At 32.1% G+C, this 18,463-nt stretch overlaps 1 protein-coding gene across 10 annotated transcripts in view; it reads right to left on the bottom strand.

Annotated features, from left to right (window-relative positions):
• The window catches only part of LOC140443476 (uncharacterized), a 447,648-nt gene that overhangs the window by 61,024 nt on the left and 368,161 nt on the right, over positions 1–18,463 (bottom strand). For all 10 annotated transcript variants that reach the window (XM_072534774.1, XM_072534768.1, XM_072534773.1 and 7 more), the window contains one exon: positions 7,363–7,586. In XM_072534774.1, coding sequence (XP_072390875.1) covers positions 7,363–7,586 — 224 coding nt within the window. The remainder of the gene's footprint in view (positions 1–7,362; positions 7,587–18,463) is intronic.

An 18,463-nucleotide genomic window follows, 5' to 3' on the forward strand; every position in this document is an offset into this window, starting at 1 on the left:
AGACCAAGCAGGGTTCACAGTAGGAAAATCATGCCTAGATCATACGTACACATTTGAACAACTGATAGAGAAGAAAATGACAAAAGGTAGACCGGTCCATCTGGCCTTTGTTGATCTAAAGAAAGCATATGACTCAAACCTATAGACTATTGACCTAGAGTCAAATTATGGGAAGCAATGAATGATCTCGGAATCCGACAAACACTAATAAAGCAGTTAAAGCACTATACAAAGAAAACAAAGTAGCTATTAAATGTGGAAATAAAGCCTACAATCCATTTAAGACGACAAAAGGACTTCTACAAGGCTGTGCTACGTCCTCTACTCTGTTTAAAATATTCTTGGAAAAGACACTCAAACCATGGAGGAGAAAGTGCGAAGGAATGGGCATACCAGTAAGAGACGAATACCTATACACCTTAAGTTTTGCCGACGATCAAGTAGTCATCGCACAAGATGAAGAAGATCTCAGCTTTATGCTCAGAAAACTAGAAGAAGAATATAAAAACAACGGAATGGAAATAAACTTAGAGAAAACCGAATGCCTAACAACAGAAAACAAGGATATGAGAAACCTAGAGATAGACGAGGGAAGACAAATAAATGGAACAGATAAATTCAAGTATTTAGGAACCATAATATCGAACCAGGGAACAACAGAAGAAGATATAAACAACAGACTGAGACAAACAAGAAACTGTATAAGACAACTAAACTCAGTGTTGTGGGATAAGAACATTACGATAAAGACAAAAAAGAGAATATATAATACCCTGACAAGAAGTATCCTGACATATGGGTCCGAAAACTGGACAATAAACAAGAGAAATAGAGGTAGAATAAGAGCAGTAGAAATGGAGTTCCTGAGGAGAAGCTGCAGACTTACAAAAAGAGACAGAATTGAAAACGCAGAGATTAAGCGGAGAATGGGAGTGCAATCAGACATAATCGACTATATAGAGGAGAAGAGACTATCCTGGTACGGCCACGTCAGAAGAGCCGACAGAGGACGCTGGATAAACAAAATCACAGAATGGAGCCCGATTGGAAGAAGAAAGAGAGGAAGACCCCGAAGGTCATTCAGAGATGAAATCGACGAGGCTATGGAGAAAAGAACCCTGCGAGATGGAGACTGGAATGACAGGGAAAATTGGAGAAAACGGTTGAGTGAAGGAAGACAGTGAAAACTGTGGAAATCCTTAGTAGTAGTAGTAAAAGTGTAAATGTCTAACCCTTCTTGGATATATTATGTTTATACCACTAACATCAATAATGTAAAAAGACAACAATGATATAATTGTGATATACTAACAACTATACGGATGTGTTATTCCCCTTTTGTGAGAACAAGATGAACTTTTAATTTATTTTATATCTATTAACATCATTGATACACTTGTTTCTTTGACAAAAGGTATATAATACATACATCTCACCGTGGTGTTGACTACTATACCCAAGACTAATTACAAACAAAATAATTTATTAAACATGATATGTTTATATAGAGGAGTGACCTATATTTGTTTAATTTTTAATTTAATTTTGTGTGACTTAAAAAAGTCTACTATTGCTGACTGAATAATGTTATTGTTCTATGGCAACAAAAAGAAGAAGTGACTAAGACAGGTGCTGTTTCAATAGGTGACAGTTGAAACAACACATGACTTAAATAACAATTTCTTGTTTAAAATGCCGGCCACATGGTTATAATAAAATAACTATAAATATTTAATAAAGGCCTTGTTTGCCACTTTTCCTCTGGTTGGGAGATGCGTTTGGTTTGTTTTTAAAAATATGTGTATGTCCATGGGAATTTTATTATACACTAAGAGATAGTGTTGACATTAAGGTAAGATTAAAATAACATCTTTAATTATGATATTGTAAAGAATGTGTTTCCATTACAGCAAGTTCTGACGAAGCCCAAAATTATGTGGCGAAAGCTTGACTTTTAATAAAAGACACTCACTTAGAAGCATCCGTTTTTTATTGCTTCCTTAGTATTGGGTCGTTCCCGGTTATCTTCAACCGTCTGAATATATATATATATATATATATATATATATATATATATATATATATATATATGTATATATATATATATATGTATGTATATATATATATATATATATATATATATATATATATATATATATATATATATATATATAGAAGTCCAACGAATGTCTCCCAAAACTTCACTACAACAGTAGTTAGCTACAAAGGCGCCACCTGCTTTGGCGGCCGTGAACGAAAACGAGGCCCAAAGTGTCTGATGAGGCTGGGCTAGGCCGAAATGATCATAACACTTTATTGATACGGGAAGTTTAACGAATTTGTCCTCCTAGGCCATATATTTGGCCATTTAATTTAATAAAGCGATAGCGGCTTTCGCTAAAAGATTATATCTTTTACACATTTCGCATAGCGCAGAGGATACAGAATACGATATTATCATATCGTTTTCGTTCACGGCCGCCAAAGCAGGTGGCGCCTTTGTAGCTAACTACTGTTGTAGTGAAGTTTTGGGAGACATTCGTTGGACTTTCCGAGTTTGAATTTGTATCAGCCCAAAGTGTCTGATGAGGCTGGGCTAGGCCGAAATGATCATAACACTTTATTGATACGGGAAGTTTAACGAATTTGTCCTCCTAGGCCATATATTTGGCCATTTAATTTAATAAAGCGATAGCGGCTTTCGCTAAAAGATTATATCTTTTACACATTTCGCATAGCGCAGAGGATACAGAAAACGATATTATCATATCGTTTTCGTTCACGGCCGCCAAAGCAGGTGGCGCCTTTGTAACTAACTACTGTTGTAGTGAAGTTTTGGGAGACATTCGTTGGACTTTCCGAGTTTGAATTTGTATCAGCCCAAAGCGTCTGATGAGGCTGGGCTAGGCCGAAATGATCATAACACTTTATTGATACGGGAAGTTTAACGAATTTGTCCTCCTAGGCCATATATTTGGCCATTTAATTTAATAAAGCGATAGCGGCTTTTGCTAAAAGATTATATCTTTTACATATATATATATATATATATATATATATATATATATATATATAATATATATATATATATATATAATATATATATATATATATATATATATATATATATATATATGTATATATATTTTCTAATAATTATAACCAATGAAAAAATACTACGACGTCAACAAACTTGAAAATATTATGATCCTAATAAATTGTATATATATATATATATATATATATATATATATATATATATATATATATACATACTTATATAACATATAAGAAGATATTCTATATACATGTTAATGAGGTGAATTGTCTGCATACTTAATAAAATGTAAGTATAATTCCTTATTAGTCTAGAAAATAAGAAGGTATTTATATGATTTGCACTTTAAGATATTTTTATGATCCAATTTCTCCTCGTGAAATAATCTAGCAATAATATTTCTTTTATTTAAAATTCCGTTATCCATTTCAAAAGTCTTAAAAGTTTTTATTTGAATGAAATAATCGCTAATGTTCGAAAGTAATACCTAGTTTCTTCTGATTTTGCGGTTTCTTAGTGAAACCGTTAGTCATTTGTATAGCGTTTTATTTTGTATTTATTTGAAACAACTTAGATAATGCTCGAAAAATTTTAGATAATTTTATATGGCATAATACAATTTTAGTTTTTTGGAATATATTATTGAAAATAATAATTAAGCTATTTACAGTCTATTTATAATTTAGTAATTACCACAAATAATAATCTACATCCCAAAATAAAGCTATGTTAATAATTTTTAATGCTTGGAGGACTTTTTAGCACAATAAAAATCAAATACAGCTCCTTTTTAGACGGTACTGGTATAGCTGATACCGGACTTCTGTTGTTCTGAATGTCCAGCTTTCCTAACGTATCTTAGTTATTTTGCCTAGATATATTTTACTTTTTATATACAATCGGTAATATAACCAAGGTAGTTGAATTTCATTCGTCAGTCAACTTTTTGGATGAAAATAGTATTGCTATTATATAACCACAGAGCTTCTTTTTGTATCAAATATAGTACAGTTTGGACAGATACAAAACGTCAGAAGTCAGTAGTAACCTTCCACTCTAAAATGGTGTTCCTACACCCTTATATAGAATAATAATCCAGATATTTGGAAATTACTTAAAATTATTTTTTTGTTTGCGAGTACAAATAAATTTATATCCTAGAGTATTAAGATCTATATTTATAGCTATTTAAACCGGAGAAAATAAAATCTAGTATATGATTTATTTAAAATATTTGTATCTAAAATACACTTACACGTAAAATTTTTTATTATTCTTTTTTCTATGTATCCGACCTTGGAGATCCCTGTAAATCAAGTTGAACGAAGGTATATTGCTCGTGGCTGCATTAGTTAAGAGCTAAGAGGATGGAAAAGAGGTGGAAGGTATCTACCGAAACTTCTCAACAAAGCGGAAATCGAAGCGACTCGACTTTGTGATTAGGAAATCCACAACGCTATATCGCATTTAGTGTAAATCGCATCAGCGTGAAACAAGTGAGTGCGGCCTTCCGCCTCCTCTCTGACCAATCAGCGTCGCTGTCGGATTATGAAGACATCACACGCGTTGCTACGCGACCACGAAGCCCTCACGACACAGGCAACCCTGCCAAACCCCCGAAAAACCTTTGAAATCCCAATCGTGCATATGTTTACGCAATATTTCGCTATAACACGGGAAAATGTGGATTTCCAACCTTCGTGGAAAAGAATCTCGGGGGAAATTTAAAAATTCTCTCTCTTCAAAACTTTTGTTTCATTACACACGCATGTGATATGACAATTTTTCTATGATATAAGGCTTAAGTATTTATACATCCTCAAATTTTATTGTTTTCGGTTTTTATATAAATATAAACTCCATCAATTTTATCTATTTGGATAGGATTAAGAAACGGATTAAAATCGTAGTGCTCATTTATCTTAATACTGGTACCAAAACGTATGTGGCCGAAACCGTGTTGGATTTATGAGATATAATTATGAAAAATTAGAATTTTGCAATACTATGAGATAGGTCAGAACAAAAAAATGTGCAGCAAGAAGTGAATCAAGGCTGCGAAATACCATCGATATATTATAGTGTAATTTAATATTATGTTAAAACATGTACCAAATATTTGTTAAAAGAAAAAACAGCTCAAGAGCCGACTAGATGTGTGTACTAGACAAAATAGCAATCATTCCGATAGAGGTAATTTTAAATTAATGTATACAAGCCTTAAGAGAATTAATAGAAAAGATAACTGCCATAAGGCAAGCTATGGTGTAAGAAACTGAATGTAAGGCAATTAAAAAGAAAGAGTAACAACAAATGCATATGTCGAAATTGAGAATGCTTATATGGATGAGTGGAGTGACAACAAAAGATAAAATTAAGAATGAGCGTATGAAGGAAAGTTTAGTTGGGGCATGTTCAACGCCGAGACTTAATCACCCAATACGAATGGGGAACTGGCTTTTTGAATTTTAGCAACATAGCGATAGTATTGCTTCTTTCTTCTTCCTCCTAATAAATTTACTAACAGAAAAACTCCTTCTTTGATGTCATCCTTGTTATAGGCAAAATATTCAACCCCATCATTATTGTCCGACTCATCCAAGTTTGACGTTTCACTTTCTGTTTCGTTATCAATTGGTGGCTCTTCTTCACTGTCGCTTTTAGTTTCATCAGGTTGCTGAGCAATAACACTTTTCCTGGCTCGGCTGATTTGCGGGTTTCTGGGAAGAGTACGAGAAAAAGACCAAAGAATACCCGGAAGGAGACGCTTAGGCAAAAGGCAAAGAAAATGATGATGATGATAGACTGCTACTTTTCTATGGTCTGTTTTGCGTTGCATTCTAAACATTAATACTCTGTTATTGATTTACCTCTGCTATTTTTCTAATCATTTTTCAAAGAAATGTCACATAATTGTTTGAGTTGCACTTTTAGAATATACAGCAATGACTCAATTTGATTTATTTTTGTGTTTTATGCATTATATGTATAAACATCTATTGTTTTTTTTACTCATCGTTTCTTTAAATAAATCGCAGTTAACTTTTTCTATTCACGACTTTTGTATTTTATTTGTAAGTATTGTTTAGCACGATGTTATTGATTTTCGTAATTAAAATAGAAAATGATAACCGAGTTATAAAACGTTAATGGTTTAGCAGGTACGGTTTAGTTACAAGGGCATCAGAAACAGATAAATCAAGACAGGAACATTGCCAGTGGCGGCATCTAAACCAGTTTTTGATCAATTGTTTATAACGGAAATATTTAAAAAATTTGGTAATTTAGTTATTCTTTTTCATTTGTAGTGGTTATATCAGATCCCAGAGTTCTTAAATTGATAAGTTCACTTTTATTCAACTTGTTATCAGGTGGAATATATAGGTTTTAGATGCTGATTTTTTGTTAGTTTTTTTTTTCAAATACAGCGACCGCTACGCCTCCTAAGTTGATTATATCGTAATACATTTTATGTTATAAGTATATGTATATTATTCTCTTTAAATTGGTTTCTTGAAGGCAAATAATTTCAGTGGAGTTTTATTAAGAAGTACTTAAAGCAGGAGTTGGCATAAAGAACCAGAATTAAATACACGAACCAAGACATCTATTTATGAAAATAAACGGACACTTGCAATTAACGATAAATAATAGGATGGAGTAACAGGGAAGACAAAAATCCTCAACAAAGGAAACAATTTCCTTGGAAACATGTGTATATGTATATACAGTGGAAATATGTAAAACTACTATTTTAATTTAATTACACTAAATCTTTAATGACACAAGGACACGTTATGAGAAATCAGCACCGTTACTCCCTGCTGCAGTCTATATTGCAAGGTAAAGTCAAAGGTAAGCGAGGACCCGGTAGAAGGAGAATATCATGGCTGCAGAATTTAAGAACATGGTTTAAGAAAACCTCAACGGAGCTGTTTCGAGCCGCAGCGAGCAAGGTCATGATTGCCAATATGATTTCCAACATCCGAAACGGATAGGAACCAGAAGAAGAAGAAATCTTTAATTAAATCGCTGCGTTTTTTATAGGAAACATCATGCTTGTTTGTTGGTAGGTGATAATTTCTAATATTTCTATATGTGGATATAGACATCCCATTTATATAACAACGCATGTTTGTTTATATTTTACAACGAAACATTTAGATTTGACTTTTCAACATAATATAACATTTTGATTTCTTCTTGGTTTAGCCCAAAAATAATTAAGATAAAGGTAAAAACTATAAAATAAATAAACGTTGCCTTAAATCTGTTTTTATTTGGTTAAGATAATAATTACTTACCGTGGTCGTCTATTCGTTTCCTCTTTATACTATTTCCATTGGGATCATGTTGTAAACCTAAGATACCATTTATACTATAAGCACCCGATCTGGGTTCGTTTAATTGCGTTGCTGGTGCATGCGCGATCACAGATACGGGTCCTCCGCTAACAGACGAGGCAGCGTTACTTGTCGCTATTTGGTGCGCATGCTTGGCCTTCTCAGCAGCCTTGTTCCTCACAATCCTAAAACAAAATAAAATAGTTGTAGGTATTTAGCACCATATCAAGCAGATATACTATAATACTTCGTTAGATTTTGGTAGAATCTTAGAATCTTTAATTCTTTTACTATTTTAAGTCTGTGGTCGATTTAGATATTTTAGACATTTGTTTTGGTAGGGATGACATTCAACTGGAGAGGGAGGTGGAACCCTCTACCAACCAAAAAATATAAAAAAATAACCACCCTTTTTTCTTTTGGACCGTCTTGGGGGGGGGGGGGGATCTTAGAACTCTCAGTATGTAAACGTTTTCCTCACGTACAAGGTAAGAAAACACTTAAAACGAACATGGGAATACAAGACAAACCAAAGAGGGAACGGATCGCACAGAAACTGAGAAGACCACATTTTTAAAATGAGAATGAGAATGAGAATTTAGAATAACTAATTGGACTCCACTACGTCCTAAAAGAAGAGAAGAAGAGGCAGACCTAGAAGATGGATAGATGACGTAGAAGATGGCATAAGAGCCATGAAAGTTAAAGATTGGTAAGATCAATGGAGTAGTTACCGAAAATGAAATGAAAACAGATCCCCACAGCCGCGAAAACACACAGCAAATTATAACGAAGAAATGGAAATAATTCACCTGTTTATAATCTTTCCGCCCATGTTATCAAAAATTGACTATTAAGAAAACGTGTTAGTTAAATATAAAGATAGTTGATTTAGAGTAGCAAAATGGTTGTAAATCTTGTCCATTAAAGTCTTAATGCACAATAACAAAACTTTGTGCAATGTGTACCAAAAACGTTTTACTTTATGATAGCAATTAATTAAAATATGCAATTAAAATGTGAGAATATATTATGAACCATATAATGAAACAATAGAAATAACTAGAGTAGAGAAATTAAAAACAGAACAAAGGAAATAGATTTCAGAATTACTTCCGAATTTATTGGGATCAAGAATAATATCTAAGAGAACAAAGGAAAGATTAAAATATTAATGGGAAGGAAGACTTAATGAGGAGGAAAAATATTACAAAGAAAAATTATGAATATTTTGTTCAAAGCAAATGGTTTGTTGAGCAAAAGTGAAAAATAAAGCTCTAGATAGTAAAAATTGGCTTGATTTAACCAAGTCTTAGACTGCTTAGTTGTGTGTGTGTGTGGTTGGGATATTGACTGCGAAACCTACTGCTTAGTTAGTAGAGATGATTTGCAAAGGTTCACAAAGAATATAATCGTAACTCATCTTTTAAATGAGTCTAAAGAAAACCGTAACTTAATTTTATATTGAGATTTTATTTATAAAGTACGAAACGTAAACGCAAATTCATTGGCAATGATTCATTCGGTTTTATTCTTTAGCTACCCGTCTTACATAATCAATTCGATAATAAAACTGAGCCTTAATAGTTACTTAAAAGTTATTGCGAAAGAAACCATTAATTGAAGAATATAATGTATGTATAAGATAACTCGTAGACTGTTTTATATACTAAATATAATTATAATTTAAGTTTATTGCTGTGCGAACAAGATTAAATATATATATGAACTATTTAGCGAACAAAGTATCTACATTGTAAATTGCATGCAAAGGTTTTATAAGTTAAAACTAGATCTTTACCAGAATATAATTAAAATTTTAAAAATATTTTTTCATAATGAAATTAATGAGTTTGGCCCTTCAATTTTAGTTTGAAATACTTTAAAATTTAATAGATACAATTAATATTAGTAGAATGTTTAAGAGACATTCAAGTGCTATATAAACTCCTAAGGGCCGGTTGTTCGAACGCAAATCAAAACTTGATTGTAATCAAATATTTAATTAAAATCAAAGACGTCACATTTTGAGGTTATTTTGACTGATTTATTTTATTCTATTTTATTTTTTTGCGTCTTAATTTAAAATAAACCATAATTAAACTCTTTCTGATGTTAATTTCATGTTTTTATTAACAAATCAATAATAATAATAAACAATTTTTACTAATTTTGATAGCTGCTGTGACGTATTTACTTGTAATTAAATATTTGATTAGAATCAAGTTTTGATTAGCGTTCGAACAACCGGCCCCTAAGTGTACCGATGTATTATAACGGTCAAATTTCTAAAAATTAAATATAGTGTATTATGTATTGTGCATTGTCAATTATGTGTATTAGGTCCCAATACTGACATACGGATGTGAATCTTGGACCCTACGACAAGCTGAAAGAAGAAAGATAGACGCCACTGAAATGTTTTGTTAGAGAATATTGTTGCGAATTCCGTGGAACGATCACCGGACAAATAATTCAAATTTAAATGCACTTAAGGTCAGCAAACGGCTCTGCAGCAAAGTCCATCTCCAACAATTAAACTACTTTGGACATGTTATGCGGACAGAGAAAACATGGAAAGACTCATAATTGACCAACAAAATTACAGTGATAAGCAAAAGACCTATGCATGAGAGAGAGAGAGAGAGAGAGAGAGAGAGAGAGAGAGAGAGAGAGAGAGAGAGAGAGAGAGAGAGAGAGAGAGAGAGGAAGTGAGAGAGAGACATTGTCAAATATAAAACTATATTTGTAATTCCCTTATACTGTACTATCATAACGTTTTAACAAATGTATGACTCTTTTTATTAATTAACTGTTCTGCATAGTAAACTGCTATTTGTTGGTGATACTGTTATAGTACCTATTTTGTAAGCGTTGAACGTAAAATTTTTCCTACTAATTTATACATGTCGTCACTACATTATAATTTACATTTTGTTTTATATGTACATTAAATTAGAGTTCATTTTAAAATAAAAATCAATATTCTTTATGTATGAGAAGCATTGTGTCTAACTTTTAACATTCGTACTTATTGTATTCATTTCATTAATGAGAGCAAAACGTCATCCTCGCAAACTTTATGCCACGTGTCTGTTCACGTGTGTGGACGCCATACACGCGTACACAGCCCAACACTTCATTGAAATATTATTTATACTTAATCCCTAATATATTGGAGGATTTTACTTTAATTGGATGTGGTATCTGGAGTGAACGAAAGGATACTTTAATAACAGTCCTTGTAATATGTCATATACGCGCATTTTTTGTAATAAACATTTGCATGGATCTCTATAAATTCTATATGTTCGGCCTTAATGCCGGTCTGATTTAGCAGTATTAGCTATGTTGACTGCCAGCTGTCTCTCTATCTTTGAATGGGTCTGCCTGGTGGTCTTTTAACTTCTAGTTTTCCATCTCTTACTATTCGGGCAAGTCTCTCTCTTACCATTCTTTTATTGCGTTGGTTATTTGGCGTCATGTACTTTACACACGTCTCTGATTTGTGTTTTGGAGGTCCAGTCTCTTAAAGTTTTACCTGCTATCTCCCTCAGTGTTTTCATCTCTGCTGTTCTTAAGATTTTCTTTGTTATTGTTGTTTCTGGTCTTGTTTCTATAGCATAGGTTATCTGTCGTACACAAGTCGTATATATGCGTGTTTTTTCTTCTGTCCCTATGTTCTTATTTTTCCATTTCACGCCCGGAGATATCCTGACATCTACGCTGCTTTATAAGCTTGTATGCAGGTTCCTTTGAAGATGTTTCTGTTATGTGTTCCATTATTTCTTCGTTTATTACAATTTTGCATCTCACTAGCTCTCTGACAATAACGAGGGACTTTGTTTTTAGTGCTGATGTTTTCAGGTTAAACTTTTCTCTGTTAGCTTCCAAAGCATGGACCATTCGTTGAAAGTCATCTTCATTTTTTGATATTATTACTGAGTCATCTGCGTAGCATAGAATCTTTATTGCTCTGTTGCCCATTTTTTACTCTATTCCTAACTTTTTGACTTCTTCTATTAGTTTGTTCACTATCAAGTTAAACAATAACGAGCTTAAGCTATCAACCTGTCTTATACCTGGTTAAATTTTGACTTCCTCCATTAGTTCGGTTCCTATTTTCCGTATTAAATTCTACTGCTTCCTCTCCTATTTGTCTTATTATGAATATGACATCGATAGTTGATCTGTTACACCGAAAGCCTTGTTGCTCTTCGCATTTGTAATACTTTTCAATTAATTTCTTAGCAAGTATCTTAGTCAATAATTTCAAACTGGTGTCAGCAACGTAATAGTTCCATAGTTAGATGATTCACTTTTGGTCCCCTTTTTATGTATAGGGATCGTTATACTTGATTTCCAATCCTTTGGTATGTATTTCATTTCAACTATCTTTTGGAATAGTTTCGTAATATTTTCTGTTAATGCACTTTCTCCATATTTTAGTAGTTCATTCGTAATCATATCCGGACCTGCAGCTTTTTGGTTTTTTAATCTTCCTATATTCTTTGTCCACTCGTCGTCCGTTATTGTTACCAGCTCGTAGCTGGTACTAGCATTTTTAATACAATGAGAAATAATTTTAATTTCTTAAATTTCTTAAATTCTTAATATTAAAAATGATTATTCTGACATGCAAATATATGTGTTGCAAATTTTACTACCTGTAAACTAGAAATATGTATATAGTTGTATGAAATTCATCATATTGGCAGATAAAAATACACCCTGTACAAAATCTCAGTCAGTTTCTCTGTTTAAAATGTCCCCTGCAGTATCACATAAATATTTTAATGAAGTATACCACTTCAGGTACAATATCAAAGTCTATTTTAATAGATGTAACATAACAACTCTCGACAATGACACCACCAGCAGCTGTCGTGAAAAAAGACAGCGCTACTGACAGAACTACCGAGAGAAGAGAGACAAAATTCCGGCAAATATTTGCTGTATTGAAAGTGTCAAGCATTGTCTGGTGTCTATTGTATTGTCGTTAGATTTGTTGGAAAAAGCCGACTCAGGGCGTTGAATAGCCTCCTCTTGGAAATGTAATTTCTAGGATTAAAAGTGTAACTGAGGTTTTAAGTGGCTTGCTTCCTGTTTATTGTCGGGCGTTTAGATTAATTTAAAAATAATTATTTGCAACGGATGTGCATTTTTTAAAATAAATATGCAAGTAAGTATATTGTCATATACTTATGTGATCAGTGTAAAATAATTATTACTACATAATAATAGATATTACCAATAACAAAAATATTTTATACTATAGTTTTTTATAGATAAAATATTATATCTATAAAAAAGGAATATACATATATATATATATATATATATATATATATATATATATATATATATATATATATATATATATATATATATATATATGGAAGAAGAAAGAGAGGAAGACCCCGAAGGTCATTCAGAGATGAAATCGACGAGGCTATGGAGAAAAGAACCCTGCGAGATGGAGACTGGAATGACAGGGAAAATTGGAGAAAACGGTTGAGTGAAGGAAGGCAGTGAAAACTGTGGAAATCCTTAGTAGTAGTAGTAACATTATATTTTATTGGTATAAATACAAATATTGTAACTGAATATAATAAAAATGGTAAATAATTTATATTACCTGCAAATGTTGCTGTATCTAACTGAATATTACATTTGATAATAAGAACCGACTTTGTCTAATATTTCTGTAAGTGGATTCTGATTAAGTATTAATCCCAATAATAAGTTTTTATATAACAGATATATGGCTTTGCAATAATAAGCGGCTTAATTTAGGAGTTTCGTAATAAAGTCCATGAAGTGAAATAAACTTTTACCAAATGAGTGTTTGTACGTAAATTTTTTTGTTGAATAAATATGTATTTTGTATTTCATATCGAAAAAAAAAACCGCAAATCCTAACTGAAATAGATCGTGATACATTTGTAGTTGTAAAGACTTTTAAAAGCAATGAAAACACTTCCTTGATAATCCGGAATCTTCATTAAAAGGGGACAGAGAAGAAATGTACAGTACGGTTCATTACCTGATAATCCGCCATAGCAGGTATTTCACAACTGAAATGTTTAGTATAAAATGGCCATAATAGATTTAGTGTAAGGTGTAAATTCCTTTACTTTTTGATGTTCGTTATATAGTGCTTTGGAGACGGAGAGGGACAATAAACGGCATCACGTGACCACTATGCTCCCTAATGAGGTCAGATATTTCTGAAATTCTTGATAGATGCTAAAATGTATAAATTTTTGATGATAATTTTAAAACTACAATTATTCAAGATAGTACCTTAAATTCACTTTGTTTGTATTATATGTATGTACTACACGTAAATATAAGTTTACATATACATTCATAAAGAAAAAATTGATAAACCTTAAAACAGAAGTGAATACCGAAAACGAGACCCTTGTAAATTTCGTCTTTTCCGTAAGCTAGGCGGCAATAGTTAGTTTTGTAGAAATAAAGAAAACAGTGGTTTTTATTGCAGTGTTTGTTTTTATACGAATATCTATTACTTTTATGTTTTATCCTATGTTTTTAATACTCCTTTTAAGTTCAGTCTCAAACATGATGATATTTTAACCTGTGACACTACTTGCAATGCAACCAACGAGTTGACAGTAAATTTGTACCATTCGAGAGGCAATTTACGACACTCGTAGCGCACTCTGTCAGCATATCAAGTTAATTATTAATTCATATGATTTAGTTTGAGCATAATCCTCGATCGTACGAAGAACTGATTGGTTTCGAGCTGATTGTGATTTAGAATAGGCGCTAGACAACTAGAATTATTACGTTTGCAGTTCAAACCGCGTGCGCTAAAAATCAAATCCCTACGAGCAGAGCATTTTGATTTGTATCGATTGGAATTTATGAAACCTCGAGTTCCATTGTTAATTCAGAATAAACGTTATATTAATAAATAAAAAGCTGACAATATTGCTATAAGGAATGTTCAAAATCATGTCTCTGTGACCTTCTTGTATGCAATAATAAGAAAATAGAATGCAAAGAGTTTAAAATATTGTAGTTTTTAAAAGCCGTTTTATAATGTAAATCTAGATTCAGTAAACTATTACTATACTATATATATAATTATATATATATATATATATATATATATATATATATATATATAAGACCAAAAGTTCCAAAAGAGATATTTATAAAACAAGTTTTTATGAGATATTTACATTTATTAGAAATAGTTCTAAAAATAAAACTGTAGGGAACAAAATTAAGAAGATGTACATCAGAAATGAGAAAACTATCACCTACGTAGCCAGCTTATTTTAGAAATTAATAAAACAAGGTGAATTTTAAATGCATTTTCTAAAATTATAGACTACAAGCCCATGGGATGTTTTTAGGGTGTCATTCGACACCCTACATGAATCACATCTATCTATATCAATACTATAATACATAATAACAACTTTAGAAACTATACCGCCAATTCTAATCGGCACTCAAAGCATGGGGGTTCAAATTAACACCTTCGCTGCTGACTTTTTTCGAGAGGTGTTACCCAAGAGCGGCAATAACTTTTTTTTTAAATATCATTGCAATTAATATTAAATGTATATGCATGCCATACTAGGTCAAATTGCCGAAAATGGAGAAAAGTTTTGCGAAAAAAGTTTCGCTGTTCCTGGTACCAATATTTTTGTATTTTTATTAGGTCGCAGGTCATTATTTTTGTATTACCTACGTAAGTTATAAATGCCGTACAAATATGTTTGGCCAAAAAGTCCGCCCCCCTTTGAGTGTAAAGATTATTTTACCTTTAGCGATGTTTACCAGAAAAAAATGTATCATTGGTTTCTACTTAATAAAAAAGCTTTGGCTATAAAACCACTAAATTCTGTAGAATTGTCCGAATAGTTGATCTTTCATTGAAGAAAAACTTATAACCAACTAAAGATGTGCTAATTAGATAGCGAGCATTGTGAACATTAAAAGTAATTTTTTTAAATTATTATTTTCATAGGTCTTTAGTAAATAAATTAACCTATTCTTTACGTCTAAAGTATAAAGTGAGTCATTTCTCATTTTAATTAATTTTTTTTTACTAAAGTGGGTATGGATTAAAAATAACAAGCTTGCAAGAGTATACAGGGCGTACCGTTTAAACAAAATTAGTTGCGGGTGTTTGTGGTGAAACTGGAAGTAAAGTAGTAACAAAATATGTGGCGTCAGATGCTTAATGAATCATTGAACTTGCACGCAAAGTTTCATGAATATCGTCTTTTTTGTTTTAAAGTTATTTAGTTGGTACCATACTTTATACCAACCCTGTATTTGTAAAACGAATATATTTGCAAGCGCTGTTTTTGAACTTTTAGGTAATCCATAATTATCAGCAGATAAAGATTCATATTGCCCTTATTTGATTACTTTAGTACAGAAAATAGTGGCATAAATCGTCAAGATTATTTTTTGAGTTAAATAAAATGGTGTTATGAAAATACCGAAATGTATGTTGAGCTTTCAACGTTCAAAATATATGTAAATACAAATTTGCATTGCAGACAGAAACAAAAAATTCCCTTTGTAGCAGCATTAATCATAACATCAATGAGCTACTTTATAAACAAACGCGAAACCCGCAAACTAATAAGTCTCATTGCAAATTAGATTACGAGATCCAGAGCTTTGTGCTTTGGTAATACGGCAGCAGAAAGCTTAGCGGCGCAGCCCGACATTCATCATGATCCCTTTAAGCCGCTCGCTTTCGACGACGACTAATCGACTGGGCCAATAGACGGTACGGCCACTTAGCTGCGGCTTCCTGTGTTCCTGTAATTGTTCCGCAAATTATATTTGTGGGTAGAACTATAAGCACTCGCTGAGGCAAATATGGTTATTTTGTTGTGTTCAGGCTGTGCTTTTGATGGAGATATATACCGGTCCCTTTAAATTGGGAAGCGTCTCAAACTTTGACGCAGATTATTAGCTGAATAGGAAGAGGTTTGGTTTGGCTTTTAACGAAAGGGTGAACTAGTTATCCATTATCATAACATCATGTTAAAGAACAAGTAAACTTATAAAAAATAGATAAAATTTTTTATTGATATATAAGAACATTTTAGGTATCAGCCAAATATTAAACTTGCGGAGACATCCGGCATAAATTTAATCGCAAAAAATTGTATTTAGTTAATTGTAACTTAGTTTTGGTAAAATTCTTACCAACTTTTAATTCAACCAAAATTGTATTTGGCATTACGTTGATAAATTGTGCAGACTGGATTTAATTGTAAAAACAGAAATAAAAATTAACAATCTTTTGTACTGATAACTCATTCCTACTTTTAACATTGTTTTAGTTACGGTAAAATCGATAATACCTTTGTTATATATTCTGACAGGGTTAATATCCACGAAACGATATTAACCCAATTTAATGACACTTTAGTATCTCGGCTCTGGTATGGCAATAGTGAGATATTATGATACAACAATTATCTTTGTAGAGTAAGCAATAGAGTGCTTCGAGTCGATTTCACGTCGCTCACAAGAAGTCAACCTTTCACAGACCAAAACTTAATTAATTTTACATTATGCTTTTGGCCTGCACCCATACAAAATTTAACTGACTCAGAAGCTGAAGCGTAATGAACATAGAAAAAGACAAGTGTTTGCTGAATGGTCCCTGGACCTTAATTTTCTTCAAAAAATCATCTTAGGTCAATTTTTGGATGTTTGAAGTTTGGTGTGCATGTTAGTTTGTCCTCCTAGGCCATATATTTGACCATTTAATTCAACAAAGCAATAGCAGCTTTTGCTAAAAGATTTAATTGTTTACACATTTCGTATAGCCCAGAGGATAGAAAACGATATTAATAAATCGTTTTTGATCATTGCCGTAATGGCCAGTAGGTGGCACCTCTTTACGCAAACCATTGCAGTGGTGAAGTTTTAGGAGACATTCGTTGGACTTTCTGAGTTTAAATTTGTATCAGCCCAAATGTCTGATGAGGCAAGGATATACTAAAATGATTCATTACACTTTATTGATACCGATTTGGGTACGGGAAGTTTAACGAATTTGTCCTCCTAGGCCATATATTTGGCCATTTAATTCAACAAAGCGATAGCAGCTTTTGCCAAAAGATTTAATCTCTTACACATTTCGTATGGCCCAGAGGATAGAAAACAATATAATTAAATCGTTTTCGTTCATGGCCGCTAAAGTAGGTGGCATTTCTGAGGCAGGGATATGCTGAAATGATTCATAACACTTTATTGATGTATAAAATAGTGACTTTTTTACTTTGGTCGAATTTTTTTTATCTATTACTAGTAATTGTAATGGAGTGAGTAAAGTATAGGATATTTATTCTATATTGAATCAGTGCGAGTATCCCAGTTGATTATATAGGATAATATTTTTTCTTGTATATATCCATCTTGTATTATACATAGATTGAATTTATAGCACAGAACAAAATATAAGGATACCCGTCAGAAAGATTATAGCATGTCATTTGTCTTTAAAAAGACAACCACATGCAATGATTACAGTCTAATTCTGTTAGTAAACTAAAAAAAAAAACTAAAAAAACAGCCTTTTTAAAAGAGAAGTATGCAAATATTCAGTGACCACAAAAATAACAAAGTAAAAAAATTTTTATATCTGAAAATAGATTAAAAAGAAAACCGAAACATAATACTTTCGGAAATGCTGCGTTCAAAGATTGTTATACTATATGTTATACTCAAAGCAATTAGAAAAAAGAAATTATCACGTAAATCTTTGTTAGTTTTAATTTTTATCTTTTCATTAATAGAATATTTACAATTTTTGATTTATAATTAATTGCTGTGCTTATTCGAAAACCGATTAATGGCCGAATTAGAGACAATGTAAAAAAAGATCTGTTCATGGTTGATAAAAGTGGTTACTTAGTTGGCGAGGGAGATCATTTTATGTTTTTGCAATGGCACGTGACCATGAGTGATGTCGCGAATCAACAGACACGCGACCTCATGTTTTGATATTTTTCGTATTATTCATGGTGCATTTGTCTAAGTA

This window comes from Diabrotica undecimpunctata, chromosome 6, assembly GCF_040954645.1.
Source record: "Diabrotica undecimpunctata isolate CICGRU chromosome 6, icDiaUnde3, whole genome shotgun sequence".
Taxonomy (NCBI): domain Eukaryota; kingdom Metazoa; phylum Arthropoda; class Insecta; order Coleoptera; family Chrysomelidae; genus Diabrotica; species Diabrotica undecimpunctata.